General features: G+C 35.6%; 1 protein-coding gene across 2 annotated transcripts in view; it reads left to right on the top strand.

The window, feature by feature from the left end:
• The first annotated feature begins 9,504 nt into the window (after window positions 1-9,504).
• LOC129276374 (tyrosine-protein phosphatase non-receptor type 11-like) overlaps window positions 9,505-22,903 on the top strand; it is a 32,824-nt gene continuing 19,425 nt past the window's right edge. For both annotated transcript variants that reach the window (XR_010295666.1, XM_054912752.2), the window contains exons 1-6: window positions 9,505-9,623; window positions 15,549-15,743; window positions 17,034-17,196; window positions 18,875-18,991; window positions 21,109-21,225; window positions 21,598-21,694. Coding sequence is in view for 1 of the 2 variants with exons in the window: in XM_054912752.2 (XP_054768727.2) it covers window positions 9,526-9,623; window positions 15,549-15,743; window positions 17,034-17,196; window positions 18,875-18,991; window positions 21,109-21,225; window positions 21,598-21,694 (787 nt within the window). In the remaining variant the exon portion in view is untranslated. The remainder of the gene's footprint in view (window positions 9,624-15,548; window positions 15,744-17,033; window positions 17,197-18,874; window positions 18,992-21,108; window positions 21,226-21,597; window positions 21,695-22,903) is intronic.

Raw genomic sequence — 22,903 nt, 5'->3', positions numbered from 1 at the left:
CAGTACTCTCTTTACCTGAACCAGATTTTGTATTGCACTTGTTTATTCTTTAAAAACTGTTGTTATTTATTTAATGAGCTATAGTTCTTGGCACCATTTATAATCACACAAATTGGCCAATGGTACAATAGAAAAGCTGTCAAAGTTTCTTAAATGTTACCCTTCAGATTTGACATGCAGTCTCTTCATGACTGCAATATGCAGGCGAGACAACGCTTGGCGTTTGCCTTGTTTCATACATCTATAAATGATGTGTCTCCATTATGATGAAATCAGTTTTGGCAATAAATAACTAACATATTTAATCAGTAGTCAATCCATTTTTTTTATTTCTTGGTAGAAAAAATTTGAATAAACCTAATTTCATGTAATAAAATACAAAAGAACAAGTGGGGATATGACATCATCAGCCAACCTAATGAATATTCATAAAGACATGCCTAGAACTGTTTCACCGGAATAATGCAAATCTTTGAAATTAATACTTCGTTATTTGTTATCCGATTTTGATCAAATTTTCAGCATTTTGCTTTGTGAATTTTACTCTATTGAAATAAAGATATATCCAGCCTGGACCATCCCTTTAATCCCATCTCATTTTCATTAGTCTTTCTTTTGCCATTTTGTGACTTTGGATTCTGAAACCAATTGATGTGAGGGGCTATATCTTGTCTGTGATTAAACCAATCTCTTAATTATTGACATACATGTGCTTATTAAGATTATTGAAGCTCTATGTCAAAATTTTGAACATTTGTCTAGTGCGCTAGTGAAGTTTGATAAAGTTTCTTTTGGAACCCAGTTTACATGCAGGCCTACGGTTATGTAAATTTTGCCATTATTTAACTTTCTAATATCCATGTGAAGTAAGTGCTCAAACCGCTATTTTAGTGATTTGGGGGTGTTTTTTTTTTACCTGATTGCTAAGAAAGCATGATTGCATGTAAGCAAGCAAACAGAGGACTGATTCTGAGGGACCTGGACGAAGAGTGCCTTACCAAAGGGCACTAGCGCACCAAGTGGGAATCGAACCCGGATCACCTGAATCCGAAACCCCTGCTCCACCGACTGAGCTACATGTATATAAAAACATAACAGAGAAAGGGTGCTTTATTTAAAATTCCTTATCCTAACTGCTGAAAAAAAGCCATATTTAAATTCTAATTGGTAAAAATTGTAGTCATTGACCACTACCTTTTTGTAATATTAAATGTTCAAATACTCAAGTGTAGTTCACATTACCAAGGGTGCGTTTATCCGCCACTTTTTTACCCTAGAATCATGATCTGAATCATGATTCAAATCATGATTCTGCAGAATCACGATTGCGTTTAGTCGAAATTGAATATAATCATGATTAGAATCACAAACATGGAACACGAAAAAAGGGGCGTTTGGAAAGACGTTTCTGCAGAATCACGTACGAAAATGTTCGAATAAACGATATCGTGATTACAATCATGATTCTATGACGTCATTGTGTCGGGCTACTTTAGGTTTGACTCTTGCCAAGCTCAAGACGCGCTATATGCTCAGTGCATTTATACATAATATGATATGCATGCTTTCCGTGTTGGGCATCGCATCGTCCACTTCTTTTCATCTTTTTTTTGTCATGTCTTCAACTTCAAGTGAACTAGTAAATGAACTAACTGAACAGACAATGATATCAATTGTTGTTGAGTTAACAAGTGTCAATATGAAATTGGATCTACGCTAAAATTTACATCCGAACACAATTTTCGATAAACCGACAAGAAGAATAATAGGTAAACAAATTGTGGTATAATAGACTGAATTCGGAAGGTACAGGATTGATTTTTCGGGAGCCAAAACACGTGCGAAAAAAAGTTGACCTAACTTCCTCTGTCAAACTGCGCACTGTGATGCGCACTGGATTGGTCCGAATCCGAGGAAAAACAGCTTTAAAATGAAGGTCGTCTGAACGCTGATTCTGTGGTATTGTGATTCATGTTTGTGTTTTGAATCATGATTCAAATCATGATTAGAATCATGATTCTGACTTGAGGTCGCATAAACGCAGCCCAAAACTAATAGACAGGCCTTTCTATTTATCTTCTGAAGACGTTTTATATCAAATAATCTGTGTTTGGTTTTGATTATTATACATTACTTCCTCATGTGATTTAGACAGTCATTGGCATGGGGGAGAACTGAAAAGAATATAAGGAAATAAGACAAGTTTGTCATAGAACCCATTGAAGTGATTCAGAATAACACACACACACGTACACAAAGCAGGAAAATCAATGGAACAACTGGGTATTACATGTACATGTATGTAGCTCAAAGGAGTGGGGGGGGGGGGGGTAATGCGTGATCAAATAGATGGAGATATCAAATTTTTAACTAAATGTTCCCTGTTATTATAGATAATTTTTTATATTATTTTTAGTGTAATGTGAATTGCCAGTTGTCATTTTAAAGGAGCCAGATCAAGTCGCTTTTCATTGAGTTTGACCCCATGTTCGATGCTGACAGATAAGTTATGCACTAATTAGCATCAGTTATAATTGACGACAATATGACTTGGAATGGAAACAACATGTAAATAATATTTCCATGAAGATCTCTCAAACCATTGGCGCACTTAATAGACTTAAAGGTGATCTTCCATTGCATGTTCTTGTACAATTGTATAATACAAAGATACTAACACATAAAGCTATTTTAATATCGTATGGGGGGATTGTGCGAATTATTTAATGTTACAACTATTTTGCTTACAGAAAAGGACAATTCGAATAATAACAAATTCTTCATACTTAGCTCATTCCCATCAGTTATTCTGTAAGTTAAAGAGCTTGAAAATATATGATATACACACCCTCGAAAGTTCATGTTTTATGTTTTCATATTACATGAATTTAAGTTTCCTGAAACATTTGATGGTTATTTTACAACGAACCAAAGTATAAACAAATATAATACAACAATATCTGATAAACTATATATTCCTTTTTACCATCATAATTTCTCAAGAACAGTCATATTATAGTGGACCACTCGTATGGAACAATTTGCCCCCTGAAATGAAACAATGTCCTTCTTTAAACTCGTTCAAAAGAAAATGTAAATCTTTCCTGTTAAATAATTGTACTTCTCATTGAATAAGCTTGTCAGTTATGTTCTATGTTTTTTGTCTGTTTTAATTTTTTTTTTTTTTTTTACTTCTTTATTTTTGCTTTAATTGCTGTTCTTTTGTTCTACCAGTCTACTGATTTGGTTTGATCTTGAGATCTTTGTTTTTCAATCTCAAAAGTTGATTGGAAGATCCTGTTTTGTATTATTATCAGTAATGAATGTAAAAAGGGAGTAGCCTAGATAGGCCAATGGCTTTTTGTTACTCCCTCACATCCCATTCATATGCTTTATGTTTTGTCTTCAGTTGTTAATTTTGTCTAAATTGTACAACTGTCATTGTTGTTTTTACTCTATTATATTACTCACTATGTATTGTACCCTGTTTTTTAAGAGATGTGAAATAAATGAATTTGACATTTGAATTTTGAATTTGAATTTGAATTTGAATTTGAAGTTTGAATTTGAATTTGAACCAGCTGGTTATATACATGTACATGTAATTCAATAGAAAGCAATGTTTGTTTACAACTCTTGCATCAGAAAATTGTATTTCGGCTACTGTACATTGAGCATCGTCCTTAGCTTGACCTGGTTTCTTTTCTCACATTGACCCTTAACCCCAGACTTTAATTGCTCAGCTAACCAGACTTATTTGCTGGGCTAAATAATCTAGTAAGATGGGGATAGCACACTTTACAAAAATTGCTGTGAGAAAAGAAAGCTAGAACTTTGCTGGAGCGGTCCTTGAATGGTAGGGAGAGGGGATCGAATTTCGACAACGATCGTCACCACGCGCAAAATGGGAAAAAAATTGGAAACACGGGCGTTTCCTTAGCGGTGCTACGCTGAAGCCGGCGTTGCTTTAACAGTAGGGAGTGTTGGTTTAGCGGTTACACCTCCATACCGATGCCAAACCAAAGTTCATCACCGCAATGGATCGCTGCTTCAACGCCCGACACTTTTCCAGCAATCCTGTGTACGCTCGTAAAACGCATACAACCGCTCTACCAAAGTTTGTGCAACATTCAATCACTGCAGCGTTAGTCCAGCTTTCAAGATTTCTGCGTTGGCCTAGCGGACCCAAGCATCCACGAGCTTGCGTCTAGCGGTGCCAAACTTTGACTGGGCGTTGTTGGAGCGGGGGCGAACTTTGCAGGAGCGGAAAATTGCCCGCTCCTCACCGCTCGCAATATTTTGTGCAGTTCAAAACTCTAGGAGCGGTAGGAGGAACCATTAGCGGTAGCCGCGTGTATACGGTGTTGCCTTAACGGTGGCCAACTTCTGTTAAACGGTGGTGAAGGGTAACGAGTGGTGAAGAATTTTTTCACCGCTCCAGGCCCGCTCCAGCCAAGTTCTGGCAGTGTGACCACTACTTTAACCCTGGTCTATACATGTACATGTAGGTGGAACTAACTTGCCTTATAGCCCCACCTAGAGTAAAAAGTTATTTTAATTATTAAAAAAAAAAGATCCTGCAAAGAAAGGGCATTTGTACTTCATGCATAAATTTGTCACAATCATTTTAATAGAGCCATGTTGTTTCAATTTAGATGAGAGCCAGACAGGGAGATTCCCATGAGCTTGTGTCCTTATTTTGATCACATGACACTAATAGGATAATGAGACTGTTCCAGGCTCTGATTCTCAACCTGTCATTTCCTACTATTTGAAATGTTTGGAATTAAAGGGTAGAAGCTTCAATTTCTAACAGGTCTTATTCTCCTGTGCTTTGTATACTTTGTGTACATTCTCATAAACATTGCTCAGTGAAAGTGCTTTACCCACGTATGTTAACAGCCTCAACTCAGCAGAGTGCGCCATTGAAAGGCCTTCTCGCCAAGCAATATTGTCAGCGACGCTTGTTAGCATTGCTTTGCTCACTCCAAAATGTCTGCGATATTAAAATCCTAAAAACAATGGAATCATTGAAGTTTAGTAAGGCTATGAATGTTTATCATTTATATTGACTATCAGTGTACCAACATATACCAAATTTACAAGCAAGTGTTGGTAAGACTTTGAATTATCAGTCATCTTGATGCAATCCCAAAATTGATGAAAATATAGCAGAAAATTGATATAACATTGCAAAATCCTTCTTTTCAATACGTAGTTAATTTTTTTAAAAGCATCTAATAGTACATTTCCTAGAATTTTCCCTAACTGATAGCATTAGTGGATTATTGATTCCATTTTTTTTAGGAAATGGCTGCAGGCATTTGAAATCAGGCAAATTTTTGTTATATCTTAAATAGAAAATTGTTAGATGCGAACAACTTACTAATTGTTCTCCCAATGAAGGGTTATATTCTCATTTTTGTGTGTAAATGATACATGACGATAAAGTTTACAAGTATACCAATGCAATGTTGGATAACCTTTTCCACAATGAGTTTCGTTATTGAAAGAAAAATCAAGTTCATTCCTAGCATGCGAGCCGCAAAATGACAAATTTTAGTGTGCGCACACGGGCTGATCGCTGTGTCTGCGGGGACGGATATCTAGTCCCATACAGGTGTAAGGTGGTATTTTCCACATACCTTTTCCCCTTGTGATGGCCACTGTGCACTTTTAGTGCTTAATTTTGACACTTAATCTGTGAAATTAATGGTTTAACAATTTAGAAAAATGCTTGGAATATACCTGAAATAGACATGATTCCATTTTCGAGAATTATTATTTCTTTCCTGAATTACTAATGTTCAGTCAAACTTAGGTCAAGAATGTGTCACATACTCACAATGACTGTATAATAACATAGCGCCGGCATAGCGCATATCTGATAAATCTGCGGCTAGCGTGCTTTAGAATTAATTGCATATATATATATATATTACAATTATATATCTATATGTATGTCTATATATAAATTGTCCTGATACATTATAGAATCATATTGGATTGCACAAAAATCATGCTGGGTGTAAAGGTCTGAGTTTTCTTTGTGTATAACACACATACTGTGTATAACAAAATTACTGATTCCAATTTTTATTTGAACATGACATTGTATGCAATGGCAATTTCAATCAATCAGTTTCTAATTTTCTTCTGTTTGTGTTAGCGTTTATTCTTCAATCTGCAGAATTGGTTTGCAAGCAGTTTCTACACCAAAGATGACAGGAAAATGATGAAAAATATTGGAAGGGCTCTTGGAAATGATAAAATATGAAATTTGGACTCTGCCATATTGAGAGTGCCATTAAAGGGGAATGAAACCTTTGAAACAAGTAGGCTTGTGTCAAAACAGAAAAATCAAAGAATAAGAACAAAGAAAGTTTGAGAAAAATCTGACAAATAATGAGAAAGTGATGAGTATTTGAATATTGCAATCACTAATGCTATGGAGATCCTCCCATTGGCAATGCGACAAGGATGTGTGATGTCACATGTGAACAACTTTCCCTTAGATGGACTATAAAATACCCTCAAAATGTCTCTTTTGCTTTTTCTTATGGTGAATACAAACTCTTTACCCATGATGTATTCTTTAAAAGTCTGTATTACATGCCCTCCTATAGAAAGAACACATGATCTACTGATAGATGTGGTGAAAGAGACAATTTAAAAGTAATGGGGAGAGTTGTTCACAAATGACATCACCACTGAACTGGAAATACGTTGAAGTCGTGTTCACCCAAGCAAAACATCGCCGGCGAACTCGATAAGTCACGTGACCACCTTGTGACCGCACCATGGCAATTATCCGCATTATTTGGAAATACGTTCATAAACTCAAAATCTTGTCCCGATGCCGCTATTATGCGGATAATAGCAGCATCAGAATAATGCGGATAACTCTTGTCCTCCTCTGATTTTACGTCCAAATTATGCTGCTATTAGCCGCATAATTGGGTTTTATTGGGTTTATGAAAGGGGTATAAGAAAGCAAATTTGTTGTGGGGCCTTTCTTTGTCACAGTGTGTGCGTGAAAAAGGTCGATTTTTTATGATTTCATGTCTGTATGTTTACTCCCCTTTCATACAATAATGTGACTAAATCAACATTTTCAGTTATGAAAGTATTCAATAACATATAGTTCATGATGTAACAAAGCAAACTAAAACTTTAAAGAGCACAAGGAACACTTTCTTTGCGTTCCTTTCTCCCATCTGCCTACATGCAGCGTTTGTCGACCAGCCAGTATTGACCTAGCAAAATGGCGGCGCGCTCAGTCAAGCGTGAAGCCCGATGCTCTTCGTTGCCGCACGGCTTTGTGTACGTTGGGAATAGGGACATGTATTCCACGTATTTCCAGTTCAGTGGACATCACACATCTTTGTCGCATTGCCAATTTGAGGATCTCTATATAGCATTAGTGATTGCAATGTTCAAATGCTCATAACTTTCTCATGATTTGTCCGATTTTTCTCAAACTTTCGTTGTCTGTTTCTTTGATTTTTCTGTTTTTACACAAGCTATCTTGTTCCAAAGGTTTCATTCTCCTTTAAACAGTCTGTAATGGGCGGTTTGGTTACATGCATATTCAGGAGTGTTTAATATTTCCTCGTAGACGCATACAAAACTTTTTAAGCACCATTGTCCTCTAGTCCCTTCACTCCTCATCAGAGACAAAAGTGACGAATGTCAATACATGTGAATGGATTTTTTTGTGAGTGTACAGTCTTGAATGTGAAGATGTCATTTCCATCAGAAAGAAGTTGTTGAAACAGAACTCTTTGATTTTCCCAAATGGAAAAGGAAAAAGGAACTTTTTTTGTAAAACTAAAATCGTCACTCTTAAACATTTTTTAATGTTAAATGTACATGTGCGTATAGAAGATATTTCCTTTGTGAGTTGACCGGCTGTATTTGCAGTTATTAATAATTATAATTTTTTATATAATAATCATTATATAAAATTATATAATTATAATCATGATGATTAATTTTTTTAATTTCATTTCATGCATTGCAATCAAAGCTGAAGCTCCTTGTGGAAGATGGTTTAGTCCTTCTCACACTCACCTTGTTAATTAGAGAGTTGTGTGTTTGAATGCCACTGTGGCCTAGCATCCTTTGACAATGCGTTAATCCACACTTTGCCACTCTTGATCCAGGTGTTAAATGGTTACCTGGTAGGATGTGAAAGTCATTGTAGCTTGCGCAGTATTGTGTGTGCCTCATTGGCGACTGGCTGAGATATATATTGGAGTGCTGGCTCAGTTGGTAAAGCGTCAGTCTCACAACCGGGAGGTCGGGAGTTCAAACCCTGGCTGCGACAGACCAAATATGTTAAAAGATGGGAGTTGCTGCTATCATGTTTGGAATTCAACGATTTTAAAGGGATAGAGAAACATTGATCCGGGGCTGTACAGTGGCCCCCGATTTATTGGGCAAAAACTGATTTTCAGAGTATTTCTGTTTCAGATTTTAATTTATAATTATGGATTTTAATTTTTTATTACTACCATATATATGCACTGCTTTCTGACGGCAATGACAGCATCGTCAACATTGAAAGCTTAACCAAAGTTAAGTTTTTGAAATGTCATCATAACTTAAAAAGAATATGGACCTAGTTCATGAAATTTTGATGTAAGGGTAGTCACTAGTCAAGTACATGTTCCTGCCTTTTATTCAGGTCACTTGACCAAGGTCAAAGGTCAATAAACTTTTAGGCAATTTTGGAGAAATCAACATAAAAAATCTTATAAGGCTAAGTTTTTGAATTGTTGTCATATAGTTCTTTGAAATTATATGAACCCAGTTCATGAAACCTGGACATAAGGTTAAATGGTGTATCACTGAACATCCTGCCTGAGTTTCAGGTCACATAACTCTGGTCAAAGGTCGTATAGGTTCATGAACTTTTGCCTTGTTTGATGTTTTTGTTAAATTTCCATCATAACTTTGAAAGTACAGAATACATGTATATGGATCTATTCATTGAATTTGGACATAAGAATAATCAAGTATCATTGAACACCCTGTGCAAGTTGTAGGTCACATGACCAAGGTTGAAGGTCATGTAAGGTCAATGAACAGTATTCTATTATTATCATATAAATGGTGTTTTTGTGAATAATTTAAAGTCAGCACTGCTGCTACATGTATATTGAATCCCGTAATGCAGGCGAGACTGCCAGAGGTGTTCCACTTTTTTTCACATGTACTCCGCAGGTAGATGTACATACATGTATGTTTTATACAGCAATAACTGATTGAGTCTTATGATCAGGGTAATACAAAATCTTGAAAAGCCTGTCAATATGTTCTATGTACAGTACCTGTCTTTTTTAAACACCCTATGAATATCCAGATTATTTTTATTATTACTTGAAACAAGCACTTATAGAAATTCTTGACCTCCATTTATCTGTATCTAATGTCTTCAAATAAAAAAATAAATAAATCTATTATTAATGAAACTTTTATTCTTTGTTTAACTGCAGGTGGTTCCATCCAAATATATCAGGAATGGAAGCTGAACAGCTCCTTCTAAACAATGGTTTTGATGGATGCTTTCTGTGTCGACCAAGTAAGAGTAATCCAGGTGATTTCACATTATCAGTCAGGTATGTATTAATTTTAGTTATCATTTCCTTCTTACATATTACTGACTCTGTCCCATGATGACACTCTTGATCATTCTATTCATCAAACCAACCAATACTGCTTTGTGAGTCCCGCTTCATGTATATCTTTATTGTCTGGATGGACACGCTTAATTACATGTGAGAGAGTTGAAGCAAATAACACATCAAACAGAAAATAGTTCAAGAGTTTATAGCACAAACTAAACAAATGATGTGTGGAAGAGTATAAGTGATGAGAATGTATAAAATAACTTGACTGATAATAATGGATAACTGATGAGGAAGGAAATAGAAATGGTAACTGAGATGATAATACCTTCAAACTTATGGGGTACTCTAAAAAACTAGCATTAACTGGAATGGTACTCTCTTACCCTTTAACAAACCTATCTGACCTTGAGAGATACCAATACTTAATGAAAGTCATTTTTGAAAATCATGAGAAATGAAAGTTCTATGACAGATTGAATGAGCAGCTGATGAAAAGGAAGAAGAGAATTTGATGTAGATGTTGGGTTCAGAAGAGACGGTTGAGATTATGTGGATCAGATATCTGAGCTGGTAATTTACAAAACTGTATTGCCCTATATTTCATGAATATCCGAAGGGATGGGAACATGTATATTATTTTTATTTTACTCAGTCTCTATACCCGTACTGATTTTGTATACAGAGACGATGCAAAATATACCTTTGTATTTTCCCTGGTCTCACAACCGAGTATCTGAGGATATAGAAAGTGTTATGCATCATATAATACTTATCAAAATAGGATACAATTCCCAGGCCAGAGACGAGGCATTTCATTTACATGTACGTCACAATAGTAAAGCTTTGTGGCCCAGCTTGCTCAACATGACAAAATAGTCCATTCTTAAAGGGTAAAATGTTTAAATTTTCTTGATTTTGCGAAGCAGAGTGAGACTTTAGGCACCGCTTTTCCGACGGGGGCGGGGTCAACACCAATTCTTAACCAAATGTTAAGTTTTTGAAATGACAGCTTAACTAAGAAAGTGTTTAGACCTAGTTCATGAATCTTGGCCATAAGGTTAATCAAGTATTACTGAACATCTTGTCTGAGTTTCAATGGACTTTGGCCATGTTGGGGGTATTTGTTGAATAACCATCATAACTCTGAAAAATTGTAGGTTCACCCCAGGCTGATGACTGAAGCCAGTGCATTGTGTTTAAACGTCTCTCCCCTGTTTTATTATAGATGCAGGCTATGTTACAGTGAAAATCACTCCATCCCTCTGATAGGATGTTAAATGGAGGCCCCATGTAGAGGAGAGTCACCACCTTTGCATGTTAAAAACCTACTGCATTATTCGTATAAGGGTAGGGGAAACCCCAGTGTCGTGGTCCACCTGCACTCCCCCAATCAGTTACATATATCGGGAGGAGAGACCTGCGCGTCACAGTGATTCAGTTTGCTTTTTCGCCTCACAGGCATTGGTGATGGCAAATAAATAATAACAATAATGAAAATTTTGACTGACTTTTCTTTTGGGGAACATCAAATATATTGCCCTTAAAAAGAACCATATTGCCCTCGTCTAAAGTCAAGATCCAAAGACTATAAAAGGCCAATATGATTTTATTGTGGGCAATATATTTGATATTCCCCTCAAGGCCCGTCAATATTACATGTAAAATATTTTTTTATCAGATAGAATTTAAAAGAATATACCTACATGTATGTAGGCCTATTTGATAACCCCGGATGTGGGTCGTCAAATGACCTTCATGTACATAGTTGTCCAGTTTGTAAGGGATGGACATTTATTTATGTTTTCTCAAAATTAAGAGATTGGATACCAGTACTTGGAAAACATTTGCATGATGTGATCATGTGTGGTATTTTGATGCTCCCCCCCCCCCCCCCCAAAAAAAAAATGGTACATGTGCAGTATCTACATCAATGTAATGAGTTTTTAATACAATTGTCAAAGGCAAAATATGTGTGGACATGAGTGGGCACATATGATTATCGGGTCAGAAGAAGATACAATAAAAAAAATCTCAACAGATTTGGCAAAGCTTGGTGCTAATTTTTAATAATTAAGTCAAATTTAATATCAAAATTTTGAAAGCAAACTGCATTTTCATGACACATTGAAAACTCCAATTTTAAATAAATCACATTTAAAAAAATGAAGAACTGTTGAAGATTTGACTGTAATAGAATAAAGAACACATTCTGAATTAAAAAAAATCAAAGTGTGAAGCATTATGGGACTACATGGCACCTTCCAAAAATGTTGTCTATTGTACATGTAGGTGGTCTGAAAAGTGCATCTGCCTGTCGAACCAAAGGTCATGGGTTCGAGTCCATCACAGATGGATGACTGAAGCCTGTGTTGTGTGTATAACATCTCTCCCCTGTTCCATAGATACAGGCTATGTTACGGTGGAAAACAATCGGTGTTAAATGTTAAATGGAGGCTCCGTGTAGAGGAGAGTCACCACCTATGCACGTTCAGAGTAACTACCCACTGCACTATTCGTATAAGAGCAGGGGGAAACCCCAGTGTACAGTGTAGTGGTCCACCTGCACTCCCCCATTTTGATTACACATGTACATGTACATGTACATGTACATGTATCAGGAGGAGAGACCTGCGGGTCATAAGTGATTCAGTTCGCTTTTCGCCTCTCAGGCACAGGTGACGGCAAACAAATAATAATGATACCTCTGTTACTCAAACAGAAGACTGCAGAAGTGGCAACGGTTTTCATATTGATCAAAGAACATTTCTTTGTGCTGTGTTAATATTGGAAATTACATACGTACATGAATGAGCAGTTTAACAGATACCGATGTTGCTTGCTTTCTTCCCTTTTCTTTTTTACAAAGAAGTGAGAAATGGATGATTGCTGACAAGGAAGAGAGTGAATGTATGACCTTTGTTGTCAGACGTGATTAGTTGTAGGAAAGACATGACTAACACAATAAAGCTTTAAAGCCCCTCATATTCCCTGTCTTCATTCCTCTTTATTAAATGAATATATTTATCCTATCAAAAAAAAGGTACATGTTGTTGTTTATGAAATAAAAACATGTTTAGTGGATGTAGGCTAAGAGGCCTGTTTTGTGCACCAAAATAAAAAAGCAACTGCTTTTATTTTTCTTTTGGGTACAAAACTATTTGTCAAGCATTAGTCTATAGGTTAAGACTGCTTTGCTGCTACGCCAAACTTAAGCCATGATACTATAAACAGTGATAATAATAAAATTTATTATGTACTTTATACATTTACATATACATATATGTTTTAAAGTACAAAGAAAAGAAAAGGATACAATATACAACATAGACTATGATAGTTAAAACATCATTGATTTGAACAATTTATGGTTTTGTTCTGAAGCTTGCTTTCCGGATTTTTTTTCTCTCTTTGGAAAAAAAAGCCAGAATTTTCTTGGTTGTCATCCAGGCAACCAAGGCAGGACTTTTGGGTTGCCCACCGGCTGTTTTTGTTGCCAATGATAACCACTTATTTTGAGCCCTGTTTAAATTACTGTATACATAGTATGTATTAAACAAACTATACCAAGGGTGGCTGCAAAAAATCCTCAAATGTAAAATTTAATTTTCACAAACCATTGGCTTTTGTCCGAACCATTGTATCAGTCATTTTTGGAGAAAAAAAAATTATTTCAAAAATTTTGCAGAAAATGAAAAATATGTGGGGATTTTCATTGCGATGCCAATACAAATTTTTGATAAAATGCACAAATCCCATTGGAAACATGTACCGTAGCAGAGCAAGCAGCAGTTGTGTGCACATACATGTAAATGCGCAGTCAGCTAAACCCTCGTATCTGTACTGCATTGACTTTGCACATAAAGAGTGATATAACATTTTGCTTGATAGAGTTTTTTTTACATTTTCTGATTTTTTTTAGTCCTACACATAATGGCGGAGGTTTGCCCGCCGCTTAACTACAGTGTCTATGGGGAAAAGGGTGAGCTACATGTACATGTACCTCACCCTCTTCGATAAAATACTAGTTGTAATGGGTGAAATATAGCACAAGAATACATTATTTATTCAGTTATACCAGCTTTGTCAAATACATGTACATGTATATGATGTAAAATCCAAAATTGTGATTCCAAAGAGCCAGTGTCAGGTTCTTTGGTTGTCAATGTCATGTTTCTATTGCAGCTTGAGTACACAAATGCACTAGCCACTCTTGTTCATGTTACCATTTCCAGTTCATGAATGTTCATTTACATTTCAGCAATAGTTCACAATGGCCATGGTGTCTCCTACTTCCGTATTTGCATATTCTATTAATAATTTGGATGCTGAAATTGTCGGCATTATGTTCCTCTTTTCATCCTTTCAATTTCTTTGCCTGATTGACTTGCCCCTTTAAGTTAAGATTTCAAAAACTGAACCTTAAAATAAAGATTTGGGTATAAACAACAACACCATAGCGACACCTAGATTACAATCCTACACAATGTACATGTACAATCTTTTATGCAGAATAAAGGAAGCAAAGTTCAATAATAAATTTTCTAACCATAACTGAATTTAAGTACAAAACTGCACAAACAAGGAAGTATCAGTGAATTATCAAGACAAATTTAAAGGGAAAGTTCACCTTGATGTTATTTGGATGTGAATAGAGTTCCAATAAATCAAACAACCACTCATACATAATGGATATTTCATCAAAATAATTTGGAAAATCAGAAAATTATATTTCAAAGTTTAGTATTTTTACAAAACAAAATGCACGATTAGGTTGATATGCTATTATTATGCAAGACCCGATGATGTCATAGAATAGAATGACTATTTTTTATACACCCGTCCTACGGGACGTATTATGGAATCACGCTCGGTGTCCGTCTGTTTGTCCGTCTGTTAGCTTTTCCTTGTAAACGCAATAACTTCAGTATAATTTGGTCTGTATGATTCTACATGTAGGAAGCCTGTTGATTTTTAGGTCAAAAGGTCAAGGTCACATTGACATGTTTTCATCTTACCCTTCTGCAGTCTTTTTAAACGTGATAACTTCAGTTTAACTTAACCTAGGCTCATATAATTTGGTGTGTATGATACTAGCTTTGATCCCAGGAAGCCTATCGATTTTGTGGTCCAAAGGTAAAGGTCACACTGACACATTTTCATCTTACTCTTCTGCAGTCCTTGTAAACGCGATAAACAGTTTAAACTTACCTACATGTAGATTCATATAATTTGGTGTACTGTGTATTGTGTATGTCATTTTAAAGTTTCGCTTATTTTTCACAAAACAGTGATGCACAACTCAGTAACATGCAAATGAGACAGACGATGATGTCCTTCACTCACTATTTCTTTTATTTTTTATTGTTTGAATTATGCAATATTTCAGTTCTTACAGATTTGACAATAAGGACCAAATTGACTGAACCATATACATGTAGTATCAAACAACACTAATTCCACATGTTCAGGGAGGAAATAATTGTTGTTTCACTTGTCAATGGGGAAAAAATCAGAATATTTTCATATAATAAAATTCAAAAGAAATAGTGAGTGGATTTTATCATCACTCTCCTCATTTGCATACCAACTTTGCATATAACTGTTTTGTGAAATTAGGCGAAATTTGAAATGTCATAACTTGCTTATTTTACATCTGATTTTGATGAAATTTTCACTGTTATGCTTGTTGGATTTTTCTCTTTTTATTCAAATCCAATTTTTGTTGGGGTGGACTTGTCCTGTAAAGTTTACCTGCAAAAGTTGTTTATGAAGTCAAACTTGATTAGGGATACTTGGGGAACTCCTCATGTTATATACCGTAGTCACAGATGGGTGAGACACTATCTGGCTATTGACTTTTTGTTGATTTTGATATATTTTTAAAACTTTTTTTTGTCACAATATATTTTTTAGGCGTAATGGAGAGGTGACCCACATCAAGATCCAGAACACAGGTGATTTCTTTGATTTGTATGGAGGTGAAAAGTTTGCTACTTTGGCTGAGCTGGTGCAGCATTATACAGAAGGGAGGAATCAACTTAAAGAACGAAATGGTCAGATGATTGAACTCAAATATCCTCTCAACTGTGCAGATCCAACCAATGAAAGGTATTTATACAACTCCCATGAATGTTCTGTAATCTGATTGGTCCAAATCGGATCACATGATATACAGCGAATTGCACTATTGCATCCTTGCACTATCCTGCACTCTGACGTCATACCAAAAGTACTATCCTGCACTCTGACATCAGAGTGCAGGATAGTGCGAGGTCTGGAATTATCTAGAATAATCTTGAATTTAGATCAAATACAGCATTCGGGGCAGCTCAGTAACATGGGGGAGGGGGTGTATAAAACAAACAATGCACGCATTCTTGTGCATAGAGGACCTATATCATGAACTCTGTGCTCCACTCGCCAAATGGATATACCGCACTCGGTCCTGCGGGCCTCGGTGCGGTATATCCATTGGCTCTTCTCGCACATCGTTCATTATTTGGCCCTGCATGCACGCGCTTACGTGCATTATTTTGTATAATATTCCCTGCTGAAAGGACCTACACTGTACACACTCTACTGCATGTACATGTATATGATTCACACTGTTAAAATGCTCAAATATGACAAATAATTTCACACTATGGACTACACTGATTTTTTTACAATGTGTCCTCAGAGTGTGAATATGAGATTCTCAATGATATATTTAAGCATTGTTATAGCATGAAGGTGATTTCACACTGAACACATTCTGTTCTAAAAAATATAGTGATATTAACCTGTTGTTCCAGGTGTTTTCACTCTGTTCTAAGATGTTATAAAGAGACTGGAATCTTTCATTTCTTTTCAGTAGATTTACATCCAAGTAGTGCTGGGTTACATGTTTTAGCATTGGGTGATTTCAAATTCAGTGTTCTTTTTGCTGACATTGGTGTTGGGGTTTTAATAGTCCAGTAATGAATCTCATTGGCTGTAGAGCTATCAATAATATGATTTAAATCATTTTTGAAAACTCAGATGTGGGACTTTTCAATCTACATTATGTTTCCAACATAGATGCCACGACTAATACTTGCAATCTTGGAGCGTTGTGGCCCAGTGGATGAGTCTTCTGACTTTGAATCAGAGGGTCGTGGGTTTGAATCCCAGCCATGGCGTAATTTCCTTCAGCAAGAAATTTATTCACATTGTGCTGCACTCAACCCAGGTGAGGTGAATGGGTACCCGGCAGGATTAATTCCTTGAATGCATGAGCGCTGAAAGGCAGCTCGAGCTAAAGCCAGGGTAATAGTGATAATAACATCGCGCCTCGGAATAGAATATTTCTAGAAAGATGTCGCTATATACATGTAAATGCCTATTATTATTATTATTAATCTTCCATTGTACTTTCAGATGGTTTCACGGGCATATCACTGGCAAGGAAGCAGAGAAATCCTTGATGGATAAAGGAAAGAATGGAAGTTACCTTGTTAGAGAGAGCCATAGTAAACCTGGTGATTATGTACTTTCTGTACGAACTGAAGATAAAGTCACCCATGTCATGATCAGATGCCAGGTTAGTTTATCCTTATTCAATTTCATTTTAGAGCTCAGTCGTACTGCTGTTTAAACTACCATTAAAATCATAACTGTTTTATCATTATATCAGTCACTTTCTATTTAAGGAACATTTCTAGAATCAGAAGGGTCACTGACCAGTCTGTCACAATGCTGTTCGTTCATTAGTTGTATCACGTATCGATGTGCCCCCTCCCCCCATTTGGAAAATCGTGGATCCACTCCTGGGAATAAGAGTACAATCGTGTGAAGGCTTTGAATTTTCATTATTTAGGATACCAAGTATGATGAGGCTTTGAATTGATTTTTGTCTCGCCTGCATAGCAGAGTGAGACTATAGGCGCCGCTTTTCCAACGGCAGCGGCGTCAACACCAAATCTTAACCAAAGTTTAAGTTTTGAAATGACAGCATAACTTAGAAAGTATATAGACCTAGTTCATGAAACTTGGCCATAAGGTTAATCAAGTATTACTAAACATCCTGCCTGAGTTTCATGTCACATGACCAAGGTCAAAGGTCATTCAGGGTCAATGAACTTAGACCATGTTGGGTGAATAAACATCAAAATCTTAACTTAAGGTTAAGTTTTTGAAATGTCATCATAACTTAAAAATATATGGACCTAGTTCATGAAACTTGGACATAAGGTTAATCAAGTATTACTGAACATCTTGCATGAGTTTCACGTCACATGACCAAGGTCAAAGGTCATTTAGCGTCAATGAACTTTGGCCAAATTCGGGGTATCTGTTGAATTACCATCATAACTTTGAAAGTTTATGGATCTAGTTCATAAAACTTGGACATAAGAGTAATCAAGTATCACTTAACATCCTGTGCGCATTTCAGGTCACATGACCAAGGTCAAAGGTCAATGAACTTTGGCCATAATGGGGATATCTGTTGAATTACCACCATAACTTTGAAAGTTTATGGATCTGACTCATGAAACTTGGACATAAGAGTAATCAAGTATCACTGAACATCCTGTGCGAGTTTCAGGTCACATGATCAAGGTCAAAGGTCATGTAAGGTCAATGAACTTTGGCCATGTTGGGGGTATTTGTTGAATTACCATCATACATGTATCTCTGTTAGTGTATTGGTCTAGTTAACAAAACGTGAACATGAGAGTAACCAAGTATCACTGAACATCTTGTGCGAGTTTCAGGTCACATGACCAAGGTCAAAGGTCAATGGACATTGGCCATGTTGGGGGTATTTGTTGAATTACCGTCATAACTCTGTAAGTATATTGGTCTAGTTCATAGAACCTGGACATAAGAGTCGTCAGGTATCACTGAACATCTCATGCGAGTTTCAGGTCACATGACCAAAGTCAAGGGTCATTTAAGGTCTTTTTAGAGGTAATTATCAGATTGCTGTCATAACTTTCAAAGTTTATAGATATAGTGTATGAATGTGGATATAGGGGTAATCAAGTATCACTGTCAAGTTTTAGGTCACATGATCAAGGTCGAATATCAATGAACGTAGTATTGTATCATTATATTAATGATGTTTTTTGTGAATAATTATTTTATAGTAGTTTTCAAAGTCAGCACTGCTGCTATATTGAGTTGCGTGATGCAGGTGAGACCACCAGAGACATTCCACTTGTTATTATTTAGGATACCAATTATGATGAGGCTTTGAATTGATTTTCATTATTTAGGATACCAAGTATGATGTTGGTGGAGGTGAACAGTTTGAAACCTTAACAGACCTGGTAGACCATTATCGGAAAAACCCAATGGTAGAAACAACAGGATATGTGGTGCATCTCAAAGTGGTAAGATGCTGTTTATACTTTGTTTTGTGTGACTGCTAGTAATAAGAGTAGAATGATATGATGCTGTTTATACTTTGTGTTGTGTGACTGCTAGTAATAAGAGTAGAATGATATGATGCTGTTTATACTTTGTTTTGTGTGACTGCTAGTAATAAGAGTAGAATGATATGATGCTGTTTATACTTTGTTTTGTGTGACTGCTAGTAATAAGAGTAGAATGATATGATGCTGTTTATATTTTGTTTTGTGTGACTGCTAGTAATAAGAGTAGAATGATATGATGCTGTTTATACTTTGTTTTGTGTGACTGCTAGTAATAAGAGTAGAATGATATGATGCTGTTTATACTTTGTTTTGTGTGACTGCTAGTAATAAGAGTAGAATGATATGATGCTGTTTATACTTTGTTTTGTGTGACTGCTAGTAATAAGAGTAGAATGATATGATGCTGTTTATACTTTGTTTTGTGTGACTGCTAGTAATAAGAGTAGAATGATATGATGCTGTTTATACTTTGTTTTGTGTGACTGCTAGTAATAAGAGTAGAATGATATGATGCTGTTTATACTTTGTTTTGTGTGACTGCTAGTAATAAGAGTAGAATGATATGATGCTGTTTATATTTTGTTTTGTGTGACTGCTAGTAATAAGAGTAGAATGATATGATGCTGTTTATACTTTGTTTTGTGTGACTGCTAGTAATAAGAGTAGAATGATATGATGCTGTTTATACTTTGTTTTGTGTGACTGCTAGTAATAAGAGTAGAATGATATGATGCTGTTTATACTTTGTTTTGTGTGACTGCTAGTAATAAGAGTAGAATGATATGATGCTGTTTATACTTTGTTTTGTGTGACTGCTAGTAATAAGAGTAGAATGATATGATGCTGTTTATACTTTGTTTTGTGTGACTGCTAGTAATAAGAGTAGAATGATATGATGCTGTTTATACTTTGTTTTGTGTGACTGCTAGTAATAAGAGTAGAATGATATGATGCTGTTTATACTTTGTTTTGTGTGACTGCTAGTAATAAGAGTAGAATGATATGATGCTGTTTATACTTTGTTTTGTGTGACTGCTAGTAATAAGAGTAGAATGATATGATGCTGTTTATATTTTGTTTTGTGTGACTGCTAGTAATAAGAGTAGAATGATATGATGCTGTTTATACTTTGTTTTGTGTGACTGCTAGTAATAAGAGTAGAATGATATGATGCTGTTTATACTTTGTTTTGTGTGACTGCTAGTAATAAGAGTAGAATGATATGATGCTGTTTATACTTTGTTTTGTGTGACTGCTAGTAATAAGAGTAGAATGATATGATGCTGTTTATACTTTGTTTTGTGTGACTGCTAGTAATAAGAGTAGAATGATATGATGCTGTTTATACTTTGTTTTGTGTGACTGCTAGTAATAAGAGTAGAATGATATGATGCTGTTTATACTTTGTTTTGTGTGACTGCTAGTAATAAGAGTAGAATGATATGATGCTGTTTATACTTTGTGTTGTGTGACTGCTAGTAATAAGAGTAGACTGATATGATGCTGTTTATACTCTGTTTTGTGTGACTGCTAGTAATAAGAGTAGAATGATATGATGCTGTTTATACTTTGTTTTGTGTGACTGCTAGTAATAAGAGTAGAATGATATGATGCTGTTTATACTTTGTTTTGTGTGACTGCTAGTAATAAGAGTAGAATGATATGATGCTGTTTATACTTTGTGTTGTGTGACTGCTAGTAATAAGAGTAGAATGATATGATGCTGTTTATACTTTGTTTTGTGTGACTGCTAGTAATAAGAGTAGAATGATATGATGCTGTTTATACTTTGTTTTGTGTGACTGCTAGTAATAAGAGTAGAATGATAGTCACTCTGAATTGTTTGAAGATACAATTTAGGATAGCACTACACTAGACTCAGATGCGTAGGTACACACAGTATGATACCCTAACAATCATTCCGTGTAGTGTAGTATGTAAGATTGCTTAGAACGGTTATGACAAGAGAAGGATTGAGATCAGCTGTATCCACAAGCCAACTATTATTTGCTTAATAAGCAAGTCACATAAGTTGCATTATAAATGTAATGCTTGCTATCTTTTTTTTTCAGCCTTTTAATGCAACCAGGATATCAGCTTCTGGAATCAGGAATCGAGTTGAAGTCTTAGAGAAGGAAACAAGCTCTAGAGAAAACTCAAAGAAAGCTGGATTTGAAGAAGAATTTGAGGTAATGATTGAGCTAATATGGTTGGTGCAAACAATGATTTCAAGAGAAAGTCTCTAAATAACATGATTCTAGACTTCATGTGTGATCTGCTGTTCATGCCAGCAAGCGATATTAGCCAGTGACGACACAGTTATGATGACATAAATCCTCATCAGAGGTACTGAGGTATTTGTTTGTATATCATCGTGACTGCCATTGACCTATAATGGCCTGGTGGTAGAATCCCTGACTAACATTCAGTAGATGAGAGGTTCAACAACCTCTGCCTTTATTAAAACCAATTTATTGTCAGGTTGAACTTCCCCTTTAAACATACACTATAATTGGAACCTTTTATCCATCGGCAATGTTATTTGTATTTTTTTGTAAAAGGCATTACAACTGTTGGACAACAAGCATCTTCTCCCAAGAAAAATTGGAGATAAGGCAGAAAATAAGAGCAAGAACCGTTACAAGAATATACTTCCATGTAAGTATGAATTTATTTATTTATTCATTCATTATTCATTTTTAGCTCATCCGGCCCAAAGGGCCAGATGAGCTTGTGGTGTGGCGTCCGTCGTCTGTGGTCCGTCAACAATTTCAAAATGCTTCTTCTTCATCATTTCAAGTCCGATTTTAATTCTATTCTATTGCTTTTCATAGCACTAGGTGGGGGATTCAAAACTTCTACACAGAATTTTGAAACTCATTAAATATGCTAATTTATGAGCATTTTTTAAAATTCACAAAAAATGCTTCTTTATTTGTTGACCGATTTAGATTTTTTGCTTCCATCTGGTAGAGCTTTATGAGGTTCACCAAAATCGTACACAGAATTTTGAAATTTGATTAGAAAATTTTTTATGCTAATTTATGAAAAGAAACAATTGAAGCAGCATTCAGCAAAGCTATTTTCCATTGATGTCCTGTTAACATATTCATACAAAAATCATTTCCAATTAGAACATGAAAGGATCTTCATTATGAAGTATAATGCATGAGAGTTGAATCGATGCCAGACCAATATCAGATTACAGGATTATGTGTAATCACACAAAACAGCACATACATATTTGATTCTTTTCCTCACTCTTATCATCTGCCACACTTAAACACTCCCATACACTATCAGTGGATTTGCAAGAGTGATGCACAATCAAGCACACACTTTTTACCTTATTAGTTTTGGGCTATAAATACACAACACAGTGTGTCATTTTACTTTTTCCTTCTGTAGGTTGTCCTTTTATGTGCTTGTACTCGCATTTTTGTTTCATCTTAAGCATAATTTGTATGACTTATATCTGAATTCCATCAATATGACAGATTTCAAACGCTTCGATGACAAAAAATTACAGCTAAGGTCATATTTGTTGCTATAATGACATTGAGCGTTGTCACATAGCTTGCACAAACATTAATTGAAGATTTCAAGTGCAGCATTTGGAGGAACTTCCCACAGATTCTCTCATTTATTTTTCATGGTGATTGAACATTCAAAATCACTATTATATTGGGCAATGTTATAACCATTCAACACAAAGGACACCCCTTGGGGATGTTCTCATGGGTTGTAAAACCTGCTCTTTGTTGTAATTGAGAGTTTGGCTTAAAGGGAAATCAACTTTTGTTCGCATTTGATTTGTCTCCTTTCAAGGCAATATTATAATGAGTCTCGTCACTGGTAGGTGGTCTT

This window comes from Lytechinus pictus, chromosome 14, assembly GCF_037042905.1.
Source record: "Lytechinus pictus isolate F3 Inbred chromosome 14, Lp3.0, whole genome shotgun sequence".
Lineage (NCBI taxonomy): Eukaryota > Metazoa > Echinodermata > Echinoidea > Temnopleuroida > Toxopneustidae > Lytechinus > Lytechinus pictus.
This window is presented reverse-complemented; position numbering and strand designations above follow the sequence as displayed.